General features: G+C 41.4%; 2 protein-coding genes across 2 annotated transcripts in view; one reads left to right on the plus strand and one right to left on the minus strand.

Moving 5' to 3' along the window:
* LOC115769183 overlaps window positions 1–16,135 on the minus strand; it is an 82,516-nt gene extending 66,381 nt beyond the window's left edge. Inside the window, exons 1-3 of the mRNA XM_030713887.1 lie at window positions 15,715–16,135; window positions 15,385–15,647; window positions 13,795–14,898 (exon numbers count right to left, since the gene is read on the minus strand). Coding sequence (XP_030569747.1) covers window positions 13,795–14,898; window positions 15,385–15,647; window positions 15,715–16,135 — 1,788 coding nt within the window. The remainder of the gene's footprint in view (window positions 1–13,794; window positions 14,899–15,384; window positions 15,648–15,714) is intronic.
* Window positions 7,428–9,403, plus strand: LOC115769239 (mucin-5AC-like). The gene is made up of 3 exons (XM_030713954.1): window positions 7,428–7,453; window positions 7,530–7,614; window positions 7,667–9,403. The coding sequence occupies exons 1-3, from the start codon at window positions 7,443–7,445 to the stop codon at window positions 9,215–9,217; spliced, it is 1,647 nt and encodes a 548-aa protein (XP_030569814.1). The 5' UTR covers window positions 7,428–7,442; the 3' UTR covers window positions 9,218–9,403.
* Window positions 16,136–18,166: the final 2,031 nt, after the last annotated feature.

The raw sequence follows: 18,166 nt of genomic DNA on the forward strand, positions 1-18,166 counted from the left end.
CATCATCATCGTCATCATCATTATGATGGACATTGTTATTTTTATTGTTTCGCTTGTTGTTGTTGTTGTTGTTGTTTTGTCATCACATCTAACGGAAGCTCAATCGGTTGCAATGCATTTGTTTTCCTCACTTATTTGTTCTTTCACTTTACTCATCCTTTTCTTTCTTTTTTAGAGTATTTTCGTAATCGCAGTCAAATTGTGCTCGTTAGGGAAGAGTTCGCTGTGAGTACAGATGAGGCTGAGAACAGCTCAGAAAACTCAATATAAGAGGCTGACGAGAGTACAGGAAAAAAACCCTTTTCCGATAGACGGAGACACGAAAAGGTTGTAAGACTCATAGCCCAATATGAAGACGTGTTATTATAAATTATTATAAATAAAAATAATAAAATGCATATTCTCAGGATTTAGAGAAAACAAACAGGAAAGAGGTAGGTACTTTATGTGGAGGGATGGGAACAATTTCTTTCTTTCTTTTCAATCTTTCTTTTCAATCTTTCTAAATCGATCGAAATCTATTTTTCGATATGAAACAGCTAAACATGTATAAATACATACATATATGCTGATAAAGAAAGGTATTTAAAAATGGAAAATACTAAATAAAAAATACTTTTAACCTAAAAATACTGGAATTTTGGGATATTCTAATATTGGAGCTGTATATTCTCCTCTTACCGCAATTCCTTGCTCAAAATCAACCCCAATTAATAGTAAAACTTGGAAGAACCTCAACCAAATGTGTTAACCTAAATGTAAATCCCTGGCGAAACCTTCTCAGGGAAAACCCTTGCAAGTAATTAAAACGCAAGTCAACGAAAAGCCAAAATAAGTAATTGCCACCTTGTTTGGCAACTTTCTGAGCTCATCAGCAAACATAAAAAAAAATCAACGCAGCAAATTGACAAATTAAAAGCAAGTGAAAATTCTAAAAAAAAAAAAAAAATAAATGAAGGACAGATATCCAAAAGGAAAACAAGCCGGGCACACAATCAAGCCAGGGAAGAAAGGAAAAAATTAACGGGAATACGAATACAGGCTCAACAATTAGAAAGAAAAAAGGGGTAACTAGAGACTGTACTGCGAGGGGTGCGGTTGGGGTGCACACAATCGACAAGCTAAAGGGGATGGGGGGAGGGGGCGGGGGCAGTTTCGGGCGCGCAATTATGATTATGGGTGCGGGTGCGTCTGCCCCCAAAGCCCAGGCACCCCTCGTAAGTACACTTTAATTGTTTTTCTTCTATTTTATTTTTTTTTGCTTTTCTTTTGAGGGTTGTTGCCCAGTTGCCTGGACGGAAATTCATTAGAGCATTTGGTAGCTGAAGGCAGACTCTGAAGCTGAAGCTGAAGCCGAGGCCGAGCATGTCAAACCGTTACCAAGACGTTTTCTTGGCTTTTTCTTCTGTGCAAAAATTGCAATTTCAACAAACTGCCCCTCCGCCCACCAGACACGCCCCCCATGAGCTCAGTGGACAATTGTCTCTGCCAGTCGTCCATTCTGCCGGGCGAGCTGTGGGGGCAACAAAAAAGGGCTTCGCATCCTGTGCTGGCGATAAAAAATAAGGACCGCTAGCCAGGCGAGCAAACATAAAAATGCGTTCGTCCTGAAAAGGCGTGGGGCGTGAGCATGGGCGTGGATTTGGGTGGTGGGCGTGGATGGACAGGCACCTAAAACAGAAAGTAATCAACCCACACACACACACACACACACACACACACACACATAGACAGACAGCGAACGAAGGGCAGCGAAGCGTACTGCCCTCCCTAACCAGAGTCCATCCCAGCCCCAGAAGCCAGCCCTTCGCTCCACTCTACTTCACTCCACTCATTTGCACAAAACACACACACACATAGACACACACACACCCACAACTTGGTAGCCGGAGTAACTTTTCTTTACACTCAGCAAAAGTCTCAGGCATACTCTACACAAAATAATCACAAATATTGTCAAAAATTGACCAGCAGGAGTTTCTGTAAAGTCAAGATAGTTTTCAATCTTCTATCTAAACACATAACCTAGATAATCAACTTTTTACTAAAACTCAAATCAAGTACAATTGTTGCTTAAAGTTGAAAATTTTCTATGCAGACGCAATTTTGTTTATTCCTGAATTTCCTAAATCAAAATCTAACAAGTAAGAGGTTCTAGTCGGGAGCTCCCGACTAGGGGATACCCTGAACCCTCTTTTTCCAACATCAAATGAATATATATATTCTATTTTAGAAGCTATATTTCCAGTTTGGTGACTCTAGCTCTTCTTATTTACCAAAATTGCCCAAAAAATAGGATATCGATATGGATTTTTATCGATTGCTTGGAAACGGAGTAAGTTATCGATTATCGGAAACAAACTCGATCTAAAACTTCAAGTCTCTAGCTCTTATAGGTTCTGATATCCTTGCGTTCATACATACGGACGGGCGGACGGACGGACGGACGGACAGACATGGCTAGATCGACTCGGCTATTGATGCTAATCAAGAATATATATACTTTATGGGGTCGGAGATGCTTCCTTCTGCCTGTTACATACATTTGGCTTTCGCACAAATACAATATACCCTTATACCCATTTTTAATGGGTTCGGAAAAGAGAAGTAACGAATTTTATTACTTTTGTAAGCTTGAGTTTTAATTTAATTTAATAATATCGAGGAATAAAATCTATACGTAAATTTAAGGAACAACATTTTAGTTGAGCAGTTTATTTCTTTCAGTGTATTTTGGGTATTTTTTCTCATCATTTCTGTTTTCTACGTTTTCATATTGGAGCATTGAGAAGAGCAGGAGCTAACGGAGGGAGGGGGTTGAGCTGACTGAAGACCTAACCGGGAACTGAGAATGGGGGCTGGCTTTGGGTCTGGGGCTCGTTCCGGGCATTGTTCTTGTGCCGCCATGAAAATTAATGAAGAAGTGCCCGACCCATGTTCCAAACGGTCCTAAAACTCCGCTCGGTCCCAGAGTCTGACTGACATGCCCAGTCCCCAGACGCGGCCAGGCGGGGTATGTGTGCTAGGGCGGGGTGCCAGGGGAGGGCAGTGGCACCCAGAGCTCCATTTGTCGTTTTGTTTTTGTGCCTTTAACTTATAAGGGTGCGTATCGTATTCTTGTCCAACTTTTGCGCTTGTCCGAAGCAAGCCAAGAAATTATTATTATTTTGATTTTTTTTTCTAAGCTCCCGACATTAATGTGGACATTTAAATTATTCTAAACATTTTGGGAAAGCGACTTCTCAGAGGACATATTTTCATTTTTTTGTGTGAAAATTTTTGAAAAAGGTTACAAAGCTTAAATGATCGCTTGCAGCTTTGAGAAAATGCCTCACATGGAAATATATTTATTAGCTTTTTGTTAAAATAGAAGAACACGTTTTCGATCTCATGAGGTTTATTTCTGAATAATCAAAAATCATCTTTATTTTCTTGAATTCGTTTTTTGTATTGAAATTTCCAACTTTTAGCAACGATTGAACTTGCTTTGTGTTGAAAATTACAAAACATAACTATTCCTTCTGGAATTTAAAAACATTTTAAGTTTTAAATATAATTCATTTGATTCTGCGCCTTATGTTCTTTAGCCTTGCTTTCCTTGCTTTATCTTTTTGTTTTTTCTTATGGAGTATCTAGCTAATTAGATCTTTGCTGGCAAATACGTATTGCATATTGGATAGACTTTAATTTCCACTCATGGGCTATACTCAAGAAAAAAATTGATGAAAAAATAGAAAATAAAGGGTGCTGCCCATTTTGGTCGGGCCACAGACAATGTCTACGAGCGAGACAGATAAAATGGCAAACGGCAAGAGTAGAAAAAAAGGAAACACAAAAAAACAAAAGGCGAATGTTTAAAACGAGAAGCGATTTGAGCAAACAAACGGCGCATTGGGTAAGCCAAGCCCGGCGGGTAGTCGACCGACTCACAAAAAGAACACACACGGTCAACTGGGTGTGTGTGTGTGTGTGTGTGTGTGTGTGGGTGTGTCTCTGTGTACAGGTGTGTGTACAGGTGTGTGCAGCTGTGTGCTGAGAGCTGTCCACGTTTAGAGGTGCCTGCCGTTCCGTTTGGCGTTGCTAGCTCTTCTTGTTTTTTTCGGCTGGCATACTTGTACAACGTACGCTAGGTGGCGCCAGACGTGACGCGACGCCAACAGTTGCGGAGTGTGAGGGGCTTGGTGCGAGGGGTGCGGGGTGCGGTGTTTGGGACACTGATGACGACGCCTTTGCTTTTAGCTTGATTGCCAAGCCTAGTTAACTGTAAAGTTTTATAACTTTGCCCAGCTCAGCCAGCGCCCCGCAGCCCCGCAGCCCAGCACCCTACACCCTACACCCTGCAGCCTGCACCCTGTGCCTGTGCCCCTCCACCCACCACCGCCTTGCGGGCGTTAAAATCGCTTGGTTTATTACACGCGCCAACGCAGCCCTTGGTAGAGCTCGCCGCCCACAGATTGTCCCGTCCTTAACGGCTACGACGTCACTCGACCCTTTTAAAAAGTCGTCAATACTTGGCATGTAACCCCCCTTACAGCCCTGCCCCGCGTTGACCCACCTCCCACCTCCCTCCCAGCTACCCCCAACCACCTACATGTCGTGCAACGGCCTCTGAACTTTGCCAGCAACGAGGACATTCGAAGGACGAGGCACGAGGCACAGACCGACGCCCAGGCGTCTATCAAATTCCAATTTCGGTCCCTTTTTTATACCCTGTACCCACTGCAAATGGATAATAAGAGGGTATGTCGATGTAACAGGCAGAAGAAGGCATCCCCAAGCTTATAGCTACCCAATTTCCGATTTGATCTAGGCGTAAATTTCAGTCTGGCAATATGCAATAATTGTTGATCTAAGACTAAGATCAAGTTTATGTCAACTTATTATTTGATCGATATTTATCGATAGCTCCTAGTTTGATTTGATAAACGATAATTCGTATAACATATGTAGAAGAAGCCTTTATTTTTGGCGGCAGAACTACTTTTTTAAGTACGAGTCTTGATATTTGGGATAGACATACAGCTTAATTTTTAAGCTTTCAAAATAATAGGTCATTAAACAAGGCATCATCTAGTCGGATACTCTACATAAGCGCACTCTGATTCGTTATTTTTTCTGCCTCTACCGGCATTCAAAGTTTATGGCGTCTTTTTAGCGTAAATCCTGCATGGGTAACCGGTAACCCGTGCATCTAACCTCATGCCCAACCCTCCCGCCGGACAATGTGCACCCTTTTTGGCTCGTCCGGCCGACAGTGTGACCGCCACTGGACCATGGCCATGTCTGCCTGAGACAGAGACAGCATCTTCAATATCCTTTTAAGCACGGTTCGTGGAGCTGGGCTGTGCTGGTGGCTTTGCCATCTAACCCCCACACATACAAAGTCGAAACTTTAATACATGTTGTTGTGTTTTTTCTCACATTTTTTGTCGCTCATCATATTATTCAAGTTCTTGTTGTTTTTGTATACGAGATTGCGTTATATTTTGTATTTTATTGTTTGATTTGTATACCCTAACGGAGAGCAGATTGTAAAGAGCTCGCAGTCGCTAAACTACTATAGGACGCTGAGATTCTTTTGAAAAATATATATAAACTATTGGGAAACTAATATTTTCACTGTAGTTAACTTATGTTATGAAGGTGCACTCATTTTTAAAGATCTATGTTTGAATTCATGCGGGGGCGTTTCCCACTTTTCGCAAAAATGCATTCCTCATTTCCAAGGATCTATGTGAAAAATCATTTGAGATGTGTTTCACACTTTTCGCAGAATCAAAGCATCCTCGGTAGAAATGCGATTCTAAGATATTTTGGGCGAAGTTTTAAATTTTGCCCGATTCACGTCAAACTTATTTTTATAAAGCTCTACGGAAAAACTTAATGAATACGTGTTTCAGTGATTTGTGGAAATTTCACCCGCAACAGTGGAATATTGGCGGAAAAACTGATGTAAGAGAATTTGGTGTTTACCGTCTGATCGGTTTCAAACGCGTTTGCACAGATCTTTGAGAGAATTATTTTATACGTGCCACAGGAAAGAACGGGGTATACCCGCTAGTAAATATCCAAGAACAACAATCGCTTTCATAACTTCCATTGAGATACTTTTGAAAGATATGCAGGCCTCTCGCCTAATTGATAAACAAATTGTTGCTTAGAAGAATCATTTATCGCCTGGAAGATGCATTTAGGATAGCCATATCTAGATAGATCGAGCTCTTTTGATATAATTAAAATTTAGCTCAGATTTCTTTATCAGTATCTATGATGCAAATTAATTGACGGATATTAATAGTTCTATAGAGAGCATCTAGGTTTCGTAATAAGTTAAATATATTACTTTGGTATTTGGCATTTGCCAGCGCATTTGTTAGCTCTTGGCCTTATTGTGGTGCTGGGCAGGTCAATCAACGACTTTATATTTGCGTCAGCATTTATTTTTATATACATATATTTTAAATATTTACCATCTATATAGTATATGTATTAATAGGTATGTATGCCCAGGCAATAGTTTTTGCACAATTCGGTCAACAATTTGAATGTGTCAGCAGCATGTGAGGTCGAGCGAATAACGCATGGAGGTTTCTACCAGGTCTGCAAATCAAACAAGTAAGAGGTTCTAGTCGGGAGCTCCCGACTAGGGGATACCCTGAACCCTCTTTTTCCAACATCAAATGAATAATATATTCTATTTTAGAAGTTATATGTCAAGTTTGGTGACTCTAGCTCTTATTATTTACCAAAAAACAGGATATCGATATCGAATTTTATCGATTGCTTGGAAACGGAGTAAGTTATCGATTATCGGAAATAACTCGATCTGCGGGAACTAGGAGCATCTACATCTAAAATATCAAGTCTCTAGTTCTTATAGGTTCTGAGATCCTTGCGTTCATACATACGGACGTACGGACGGACGGACAGACAGACGGACAGACAGATAGACGGACATGGCTAGATCGACTCGGCTATTGATGCTGATCAAGAATATATATACTTTATGGGGTCGGAGCTGCTTCCTTCTGCCTGTTACATACATTTGGATTTTGCACAAATATAATATACCCTTATACCCATTTTTAATGGGTTCAGGGTATAAAAATTACGCGCATTACGTATTACGGAGCGGTTCAAGATTAGGAAAGAATAAATATATTCGGTGGGATTTCATGGTTCAAAAAATGAAGTACTCGGGACTTTAAGTCGACTAGGCTTTTCCTAGAAATGCATGTCTTTGAATTATTAAGAATTGCAATTTATTTACGGCATTTATATAGAGAAATATATATATGAAAACAACTATTATGTGTATATGTAGAATTGTGTTGGGTAATTTCATAGACATATATGCCAATCAGTAGTGAGTGGAAATGAGGCATTAGACATGAGCTGCGATAACCTTTAGCCAAGTCTACACCCATCCCAAAAATACGTACATGCATGGACTGTAAGTACTTATATATTAATCATAATGCCAGAGCTAGAAGCTATTTAGTGGCCAACCGCTCGTTCGCTGATCTCAGTTTAGTTTGGACAATTGAATTGAACGGAATGAAACGCGCGAATCTTTTGCTGAGCTGCATCGGCTTTTGCCTATTGGCCCTGGAGGTAGGTCAGGTTGTACTTGGTAGACTCCAATGACGTCATCTTATTATCGCAGCCGGGCAGCGCGACGAGCGGCAGCAGCGGCAGCGGCAGCGATAACGGACCCAGCGTCGCAATTACCCGACAAGCCATTGAGCTGGGCCTGGAGCCATCGGCATTGGGGGAACTGTGGCGCACCAAGCAGCCGCTGATTATCAGCAAGCCGGACGCACTGGGTCAGCTGTATACGACGACCTACGAGCTTTCGCCGGATGGCCAACACATAACCAGCTCCACCGTCAAAGAGGATGAGCCACAGCTGCCGACAAGCACGAGCAGCAGTACAAGCACCAGCACCAGTACCAGCACGGTCAGTCCGCCGGCTGCAGTGCAGCCAACGAATCCGCAGACAGACTGGGAATATGTGCCCTCAAATCGTCGCAACTTTGGGTTAGGCAACAGCTCGCCATTTGGCGCCAATTGGCCTGATTTTGGCGGCGCCTTTCCGCAATTTCACAGCAGCAGCGGCAACAATTGGCCCAGCTTTGACTTTCCAGCGGGCATAACACCACAAACGACCACCAAAACGGAGAAGGACGATCAGGGACGCACAGTAACCACGACGATCAAGACCTATAAGACACCTGCCAGCAATAGCTGGTCAACGGGCACGGATCTGTCAGCGAATTGGCCAAGCTTTGAGCTGCCAACGGGTGCGATACCACAAACGAGCACCAAAACGGAAATCGATGACCAGGGACGAACGGTGACAACCCTGACCAGAAGCTATAAAAGTCCCATTTTTACAACATGGTCCTCGGGCAATGACAATGTTGGAGGTTTGCCCGCCAGCTGGCAGCCAGCTGCCAATCCTTGGTTCCACAGACCGCACTTCGGGAATGGCATAGCAGCTGCTGATGTGCCCAGTGTGGCCAATCCCGTGCCCACTCCGCTGCCCTTGCCCACGCGACCAACTTTCATTCCCAGTCAGCCACCGCTGCCGACAGCACCGCCTGCAGTTGGGGTGTTCGAGCTACGCACCACCACGCCGCTGCCTGCATTGGAGGATTTCCTCAAGCAGACGGGCGGCGAGTCGACGCCCCAGACTGTGGCCACCATCAACATTGACGAGCTGCCCGTGAGTACGAGAACACGGATAACCAACTATAGCGGCACCTTTAATGGCGCCGCACCACCGAAGACGGCAGACCTCGAGCCACAGGTTAGGGATATGCTTAATCGCGGCGGTATCACCGACGAGGATATACAGAATGCCCAGGCGCTGGGCAACGATGTGACACGCACTCGTGTCCTGCCCGACGGACGGATTGTGAAGACGACGATGCGCGTGAACAATTGGACAGCGCCAGCGGCGCCGCCATCGAGGCCAGAAGCTGCTGCCGCTGCTGCTGCTACACGTCCGATGCAGCGGGATAATTCAATAGACAACTTCCTGGCGCAGGTGAATCTAACGCCAGCGGATATACAGGCCCAAAACGGGGAGCTGATCAAGACAATTGTCGACCAACATGGACGCGTTCTCAGCGCCAGATTTGTGCTCAGCACTGTCAAGGGCGAAGAGCAGCCGGGTCAGGGTCTGGGACAGGCGGAGCATCCAACCAAATAAAATGCGTAATGCGGAAAAGGCAAACTAAGTTAAGTCAATTGATGAATCGTTTCTATGTACGTACATCTGTCTGTACATCTATGTGTACGTCTATGTCGCATAAAAACAAATGGAAAAATTGTGAAAAATGTATAAATAAATATGTACACATTAACTTGTATCAATAAATGCTTATCAGTGCAGGTTATGCCCAACAGATTTGATTGTAGAGCTTGTCACAAATCTCTATATGCACAATGAAGAATGATGGGATCATTCGGAGATACCCTGTAGTCAAGTCTCTTATATGTAGACAGTGTTTCGCAAAGTTAAAAAACATTATATCGTAGAGCAAGGCAGAAATGTCTATAAAAACGGTAAAGGATGACATGGCATAGATTGCTTGACTAGGAGATACCCTGTAGTCAGGTCTCATATATGTAGACAGTGTTTCGCAAAGGTAAAAAACATTTTATCGCAGAGCAAGACAGAAATGTATATCAAAACGGTGAAGGATGGCGTGGTAAAGATTGCTTGACTAGGAGATACCCTGTGTCCAAGTGTCATATATACTAATGCATATGTTTAACACAGTTGCGGAAAGGTAAAAAACGAAATATCGTAAAGCAAGTCAGAATTGTCAATAAAAGCAGTGAAAATTAAGGCGTATAGATTGCTTGACTAGGAGATACCCTGTAGTCAGGTGTCATATATGTAGACAGTTTTTGCAAAGAAAAAAAACATTATATCGTAAAATAAGTCAGAAATGTCTATAAAAACAATGAAGAATGATGTGATGATTGGGAGATACCCTGCAGCCAGGTCTCATATATGTGGACAGTGTTTCGCAAAGGTAAAGAATGAAATATCGTAGAGCAAGTTAAGTTATAGACATAATAACAATGAGGAAGATGTGGTATACATTGCTTGTCTAGGAGATACTCTATATATGTCGAATATATATAGTATTGCATGTTAAACACAGTTCGGAAAGATTAAAAAAAATATCGTAGGGCAAGTCAGAAATGTCAATGAAAAACCGTGATGAATGAAGGGGTATAAACTGCTTGCCTAGAAGATACCCTCTATTTCGGTATAATATATTCTAATGCATATGTTAGACACAGTTTCGGATAGGTGAAACTGTTATTAATTGATCTTTCCTTTCAATTGCTCCCAAATGAAACGATTTTCGTGATAATTTATTGGATGTGAGTCCCGAAATGATTAAGATGCGCTTATTAATGCGGACAGACTTGGACGCGGCAGGTGATGCCCTTTACATTTTTTACAATCATATCAACAAATAGAAAACCTTCAGTAATGTTTAGGCATATATAAATTAAATATAAAATGCCATTAAGAGACCAAACTTTAATAATAGTCATTTTAATAATATAAAGATAATAAAAAAATGCTTAAAGTTTAATTTGTCTTTAACATCAATTTCAAATAAGTTTGATCAGCCCACACATTTTTTATTTAAATAAATCGATAAGTAAAATATCGATATATGTATAAATATTATTCGAAAATCTATAAACTAAATGTATACTTACCGTAGCTGAAAATACCTGTGGCTAAAAGTATGCAACTACTAAGCAGACTAAAATAAACTAAGCGCTTGTTATTTAAATGTTAATAGGCATTTTAATTTATTACACGTCTCTCTCGTCAAAAAATGGCAAAGAGGGATATGTTTTGTGCAAAAATAAAAAAGCATTAAATTTTGCGTTTAACTAATTTATTACAACAATTCTTTTTTTTAATAAGTGAGCTGGAAAATATGAAACAAAAAGAAATGAAAAAATAAAAGGAAATCAAATCAAATAAAATGCAATTCAACAAAAATAACAATTAAATACTAAATAAACATTATAAAACAAAAGCATTGCATTAAACATGTTTACAGCGTTATTAAAGCGAAAACATAAATTGCAGCAAATAATTCAAGCATTAAGAGATCAAATATCATTAAAATAAAAAAAATAAAAATAAATTAATTGAAATTCAATTCGAACTCCAAAAAAAAACAGTTAAATAAATATAAAAAACTATTGCATAATTTTGTGCGTCGCGCAAAGCGCACGCATTTGCTGTGGCCGAAATTGTTGTTGTTGTAGTCGTTTTTTTTTTTTTGGTTTTTTTTTTTGGTATTTTCTTTTTGAAGCATAGTTCTGTCTCGCTCTCATTATCTCATTTAAAGTGCGATAGATGCGTTAGATTCATAAGCCAAAAGCATGTCAGAGAAAAAAGAAACTAAATTAGTTAAAAATTTGTTGTTGATCAAATGTGAATAGCACAAAAACGGCTTAGATGGTAAATTTTGAAAATATGTGGTATTTAATATAAAATTGTATTAAAAATTGTACATAAGCGTACAAAATATCTTCGAGGCTGCCGAAGTTTTAATACCCTTGCAGTAGTCATACAAATAATAAAAGCTTCAAATTACTCACTCACTTGTTTCTCTCTCTCTCTTTCGCGTTCTCTCCGGCGGCAAGCACAGATCGAGTGAATCGAATTGAGTGTCTGCATAGCACACTTTTTCGGCAACTATTATTACATGTTAACGGATGGAATTCGGATACAAGATCGATACACATATTATTTATGCACACATGGCACATGGTATGTTTAATTTACTTTACAAAATAAACGTTTTATTATACACCCGCGAACTAGACAGCCGATGTTATGAGCAAACGCGCACAAACTAATTCATCTCATTATGCTGCCGCCTACGCTAAGCCGGCATTCCCACTAACAACTTGGAGCCCCATTCACAATGTTCCCTTTAAAAGCTCTCTCTCTCTCTCTCTCTCTGTCAGCATAGCTAATACAACGGGATCAAAGGCATCAGCGTACATGCAATGCATATTCTCTAAACTGCTTGCTCCGCAGAGCAAATATATAAAACGGGATCAAAAGCAACAGCGCAAATGTCGTGTAAAATAAATTATCTTCCATCCGCCCCTCATCCACAATGTCCATTATGGGAATGAACGCTGTGCTACTGAAACTCCCACACGCACTTCTGGTTACCTGCATACATGTTCTTCTCTCAATTGCGCCTTACTTTTCTCCTAGTATTATTCAGACTTGCGTGGCTCACATTTTATTTAAGAAATTTAAACGGATAGACTAAATACATATTCGGATTACACGGCACAAACTTATAGCGTTCTGCACGGGCTTATGTTGATTTAATTTTATAAAGAAGAAGAACATTATTTGATATTCGGGCGCGGATAAAACAGCCGATTTGAAGAGCAATCGCGCACAAGCGAAAACATCTTTTAAAACTCCCTCTCACAACTAATAAAACTCCCTCTCTCCCACCATCCACAATAGTTCCTTACCTAAGCATGCGCTCTTTCTCTCTATCTCTTCTCATAGCTAATACAACGGGATGAAAAGCATCAGCACGTATCATCTACACTGCTTGCTCTGCACTCTGAGTATAGGAAGCGTGATCAAAGGGAATATCGAAAATGGCGTGCTAATAAGCCTGCTCCCCCCTCCGAAATGTTCACTCTGCGGATGAACGCTTTCTGCAAGTGCTCTGATCCGTGCTTTGCGCCTTTCTGTTCGATGATTGATATTTAATGTGTATATATGTATGTATGTATGTATATTAATACGAAATACCAATATAAAATTAACTCTGCAAGGGTATACAAGAAAGGTTACGCTAAAGGCGTTCAACTAATTAAAAAGCTTTGTCTACGAGTACTTCAAAAATGCGCTCGCGAATCACAACAAAGCAGATATACAAAAAATGAATAGTACAAAACTGTTACAAAGGGCATAAATATTTTCCGGTTTTTTTTTTTTTTTTTTTGCATATATTATTTTGCTTGATTCAGCAGATTGCATTGTTGTATGGGACTCAACAATGGGAGAGTAAAAATGTTATTAATAAATATTGAAATGCGCCAAAGGCATTTAAATTTAATAAAAATTTAATATAAAACGAGAAAAAATCGCAAATTGAATTTGATGTAGAACAAAACGAATTTGTAACTGTTGTTTTTGGCAAAAAATGCATTAACAATATTATAATTGAAACGAAAAACAATTGAGCGTGGGTAAATGTGTGTAGAAATGGGCATTAAACCTTAAGAATAATTATAATATAAAATAATAAGTATATATAATAATAATATTAATAATTTAATAATCATAAAAAATTGTGAAAAATGTAAATAAATTGAACAACTAATTGTATGAGCTCCATTTGGGCTAACGAGATCATAAATCAGCTCTTCTATTGCAAATATAGCTGCACAATCTGCTTGCTCTTATAAATCTCAAGGGTATAAATGTTTAAGTGAAGTTATGAAAAGATAAGAATTGAATATGATTGTGTTTTGTATAAGAGATCATTTAGCATATTAAGGGACTGTTATATGTACTGAAATGCGAACTCGTTACTGTAACTGTTAATACTAGCTCTTATATTTTTTTGTGTTCTGCACGTTATATCTCTTATACATCTAGGGGGCAGAGTTGTTGCAAAAGTTTTCTCTGTCCTCTCTCTTGCTCTCACTCTTGCTCTTAAACATCTAAAGTGTATATTTAAAATCTTTACTCACCAGATTATCGAAGCGCAGTGCATCCTCGTCGCTCAATCCCATGCTGCGTGTGAGCTGCAGATATGTGGACGTAATTGGCTTCAGGCGCTCCAAGTCGAGCGGTGGCAGCGGCTGCGGCAGCTGCTCCAACGGCGCCGTGGCGCCGCGCAGCAGCAGCTGCGGTATGCGCAGATCCGTGGGCAGCGTCTTGGGCGGACTGGGCAGCTCCAGCTTGAGCGGTGCGGCAGCCAGGGGCGTTGAGGTGGATGCGGGCTGGCCGTTTTTGGAGCTGGAAAAAGAAGATTTGGTTAGATTTATGGGCGTATGGGGTGCTGCTGCTGCAGCGGACGAGGACGGGGCGGACGGGGCGGGCGTGGCAATCGGTGAGCGTGCACAAGGAGTCGAGCCCAACGGGGAGGAGCTGCTGGCCGTCGCAGCAGACGCTGTCTTGGCAACTGTGCTGCAGCCCGTGCTGCTCATTGGATAGCTGAGGCTCTGCAGCAGGCTGCTGCCGTAGAGGGGCGGAGCTAAAACCGGTTGATCGAGCAGCGAACCGCTGCCGCCGGCATAGAAGCGTCTCATGAAATCGTAATAGCGAACCAGATTATCCCGCGACTTGAGCAGCTGCAAATCGAAGCCCGGCAGCTGTGTGGTGGTGGGGGGAACTGGTTGGGGCTGTGGAGCCGCCGGCTCCGATGGCGGACTGAACAGACGCTGCAGCTGGCTCTTGACTCGTATCTTGGGCACGTCCACCGTTGACGCCTCGCCAGCCGCCTCGCCCGCCGCCTCAGCGTGCATAGTGGGACTTGGTGGAGCAATTGCATCCAGCTGCGTGGCACTGGCGCTGCTGGCAACCGAGCTGGCGGCCAGCGGTGCGACGGTTGGCTTGAGATCGGCGCTGGAGTGGCGCCGCCGCTTGGCCGTGGGGCCCGCCTCTAAGGAGCTTTCCGTGTGCGATGAATAATTCAAATAGGTCTCCACTTCCGAGGAGCTCTCGTTGCCGGCTAGCTCCTCCTTAAAGCCAGTCGAAGGCGAGGAGGGTCGCAGGTTCTTCTTGCACTCCGGGCAGATGGTCAGGAAGCGCGTGACAGCCTCGCGGGGCAGAAATGCATAGGTCTCGGTTATCTATAAGGGTTTGAGAAGGCGAGAGCAGAGATAAAAGACAGATACAGGTTGAGGATTAATAATTATACAAAAAACAGAATAATATAATAATAATAATATAATAATAATAAACATAAAAATAATAATAATAATAATAAAAATAAAAAAAAAAAAAATAATAATAATAATAATAACAATAATAATAAGAATAATAATAATAATAATAATAATAATAATAAAAGTAATATAATAATCAGCAGAATGAACAACTTTTCCCTTTATAGCCTTAACCTTATATATATACATTTAAACAAAGAAAGGAAGAGAACAAAAAATCGTAGGAAACCTATTTTACTTTGGAGAAAAGTTAAGTATACTTTCAATAGTTGTTTTATGTGCATCGTTAAAGTATTATATTTATTTTTGGTTATTTTGAGGAACCTACAGGATAATGTCAAGGGTTTGCTTTTAGCTGTTCTAGTTAAATGATTCATACGCTACACTCACAATGCGATAGGTGCGTTTCTGACCCGCGTGCATGCCGCTGCGTCCGCCCAGCTCCATGTGCACGTTGAAGATGATGTCGAAGAACTCCTCGACGCAGGCCACCTTCCGATAGATGCGACGGCCGAAATCTTTGCTTTTCGAGGCAGCAAACAGATCAACGGCACCGGGATTATCCGAGAGTACAGCCGTCGCGGACAAGGGTTCAAGGCGGCGGCGACTGCCGGGCGCCTCCTCGAAGCCGTCGGGTCGGTTGGTCGTAAAGCCTGCCGAGAAGCGAGAGCAAGTGGTTCAGGCATTAAACCAGGCCAGTTTTGGGGGCTTTGCACTTACCCTTGGTCTTCACCCAGAAGCGAAACTTGGAGCTATCGGGACGACTGTGCTCCTTGCCCTCGAGCGCTTTCAGGATGCGCGCCTTCTTGCGCAACGTTATCGTCTTGGTCTTTGCCTGATCCCCGTAGGTCTTTAGTGCCCAGGGCTGGAACAGCTCGTAGATTACCTCACGCTCGCTGGCCAATTTGCTCAGCGACAGCGGGCCGCTCAACGGCTGCTCCAGCTCCTCGACATCCGCATCATATGCCGCCTCCGGCTCAGGCTTCGCTCCGACCCCAGTCGGTGGGAAATGCTCCTCGTGCTCATCTATGGCATAGAGCTTGCGCTTATTGCCGCAACTCTCTGCCGCGCTGAGCGTGGAGCACTCCCCGGGCGTTGCCTGCTGGAGGCTGTGCTTGCGATCGCCATTGGACTGATCCATGGGGCTGTTGAGCTCAACAGGTTTTTATGGGCAAAACTTTCGATCAAGACAAAGGCCAAGCGATAAACGTGCGCATTGATTGAATATAATTAATTTTGAATAGGTTTTTCAGAATTTTTTTCTAAGGGTTTGCTGTGCTGAAAACGATTCTCCGTGGTGTGGGATTTCATCGAGTGCGCTGCAAGTGGAAGAGTTTAAGAGAATTGGAAACCCTTCAAGGAAAATCTGTTTAAATAAAAAAAGCGCTTTGCATACGGCAAGTGTCCAAACTTTGAAAAGGTTTTTTTTAATGGAAGATTATTTGAAATGAAAAACAAGATTATACAATTTAAATTTCAAAACATATTATAGTTTATAATTATATGCAGCAAAAGTTGTCAGATAATGTTTAAGAGTGCGAGTATATATATATATTTGTATATATATGTATTTACACCCTTGCAGAGGCTATTATAATTTTGTCGTGAAATGTGTAACGCATAGAAGGAGACATCTGCGACCCCATAAAGTATATATATTCTCGATCAGCATCAACAGCCGAGTCGATAGAGCCATGTCCGTCTGTCCGTCTGTCTGTTTCCATGCGAACTAGTCTCTCAGTTTTAAAGCTATCTTAATGAAACTTTGCAGAAGTCTCTCTTTCTGTTGCACGCAGCACATATGTGAAAACCAGCTGGATCGGACCACTATATTATATAGCTGCCATAGGAACGATCGGTCAAAAATTAAGTTGTTGTATGGAAAACTTTTTTGTCATTCAAGATATTTTTATTAAACATTTAAAGATTAAAAGAATTTAAAGATTTCACTATGCTCCCTTCATTTTTGCAAAATCCTATTTACATCGGACTACTATATTATATATCTGCCATAGGAACGATCGGTCGAAAACTAGGTTTTTGATTAAAAACCTTTTTTTGTTTATCAAGATATCTTGCCCAACCTCGGCATTTACTATTTTCCCTGTGCTTCTTAGATACGGGCAAAGCACTATAAGCATTATGAAAATATTGGGTCTGCAAGGGTATTAGATCTTCGGCATGCCGAAGTTAGCTTTTCTTTCTCGTTTTTTTATAATATAACCTACTCTTGAAGGTTTATTCTATTTTTATTTAATTTTAATTTGAAGAAGACCACATTTGGATTGTCTTATAATAATGTTTGGATGTGCTAAGAACCAAGCTTTGAAGTTGGTTCTTGAAATTCTAAAGCATTGATATTCCTTTAAGCCACGCACTCAGGCGCAATTATTTTTCGATTATATGAGGTGTTTAGAGCTTGACGAAGACAAATTTCTCTTCACAACACATTTAATGGACAATTTTTAAAATGTTTATAAACATATTTGTATGTAAGCCTTTGCCTATGCTTTGTGGCCTTTGCACTTTGCACTTACGTTTAATTTCGTATAGTTAATTAATGTTTAATGAAAATGTTTCAAAAATTACAACAGAAACATAAATTGGCAACGAAAACAAATGTAAATTTTATAACAATATTTGAAATTAACAGAAATCCGACATTAACAAAAGAACAGAAAAATAAAACGACCAAATTAATACAAAAATGAAAACAAACTCGACGAAATTTCGTCTTTAACAGCAACAACAACAAAGCCAAAAAAGTAACGCGACGCGACCGAAATGAAGGTTCAAACTCAACTGATCTGCTTTGGGCCAGATGGAAGCCCATATTCTCAAGGATGCTGAGGTTCAGTTTACCGGGGTCGAGGGTCCAGTCGAAGACAGGCTGCGACCGGCTGCAAACCGGTTCAACGCTTGACCGCTCATCTCCGAGCTGCCCAAGTCAAGTTAATGAAGGCTGCAGACAAGAAAACACACAGCCAAGAAAAGGGGTAGCTCTCACATCTTACACCCAATACAGGGTATACGCCTCGTGCATAGATAACCCTTGTGCCTACCTCAATAATTGCGCAATTGTAGGCTGGGCCGGGCCACAAATCCCGTGAAGACACAATGCAAAAGGTCTTTTGCGCTTTTTAAGAAATACCAAACCTCCCCTACTCACGCT

This window comes from Drosophila novamexicana, unplaced genomic scaffold, assembly GCF_003285875.2.
Source record: "Drosophila novamexicana strain 15010-1031.04,08,12 unplaced genomic scaffold, DnovRS2.1 tig00004549-arrow-arrow-pilon, whole genome shotgun sequence".
Lineage (NCBI taxonomy): Eukaryota > Metazoa > Arthropoda > Insecta > Diptera > Drosophilidae > Drosophila > Drosophila novamexicana.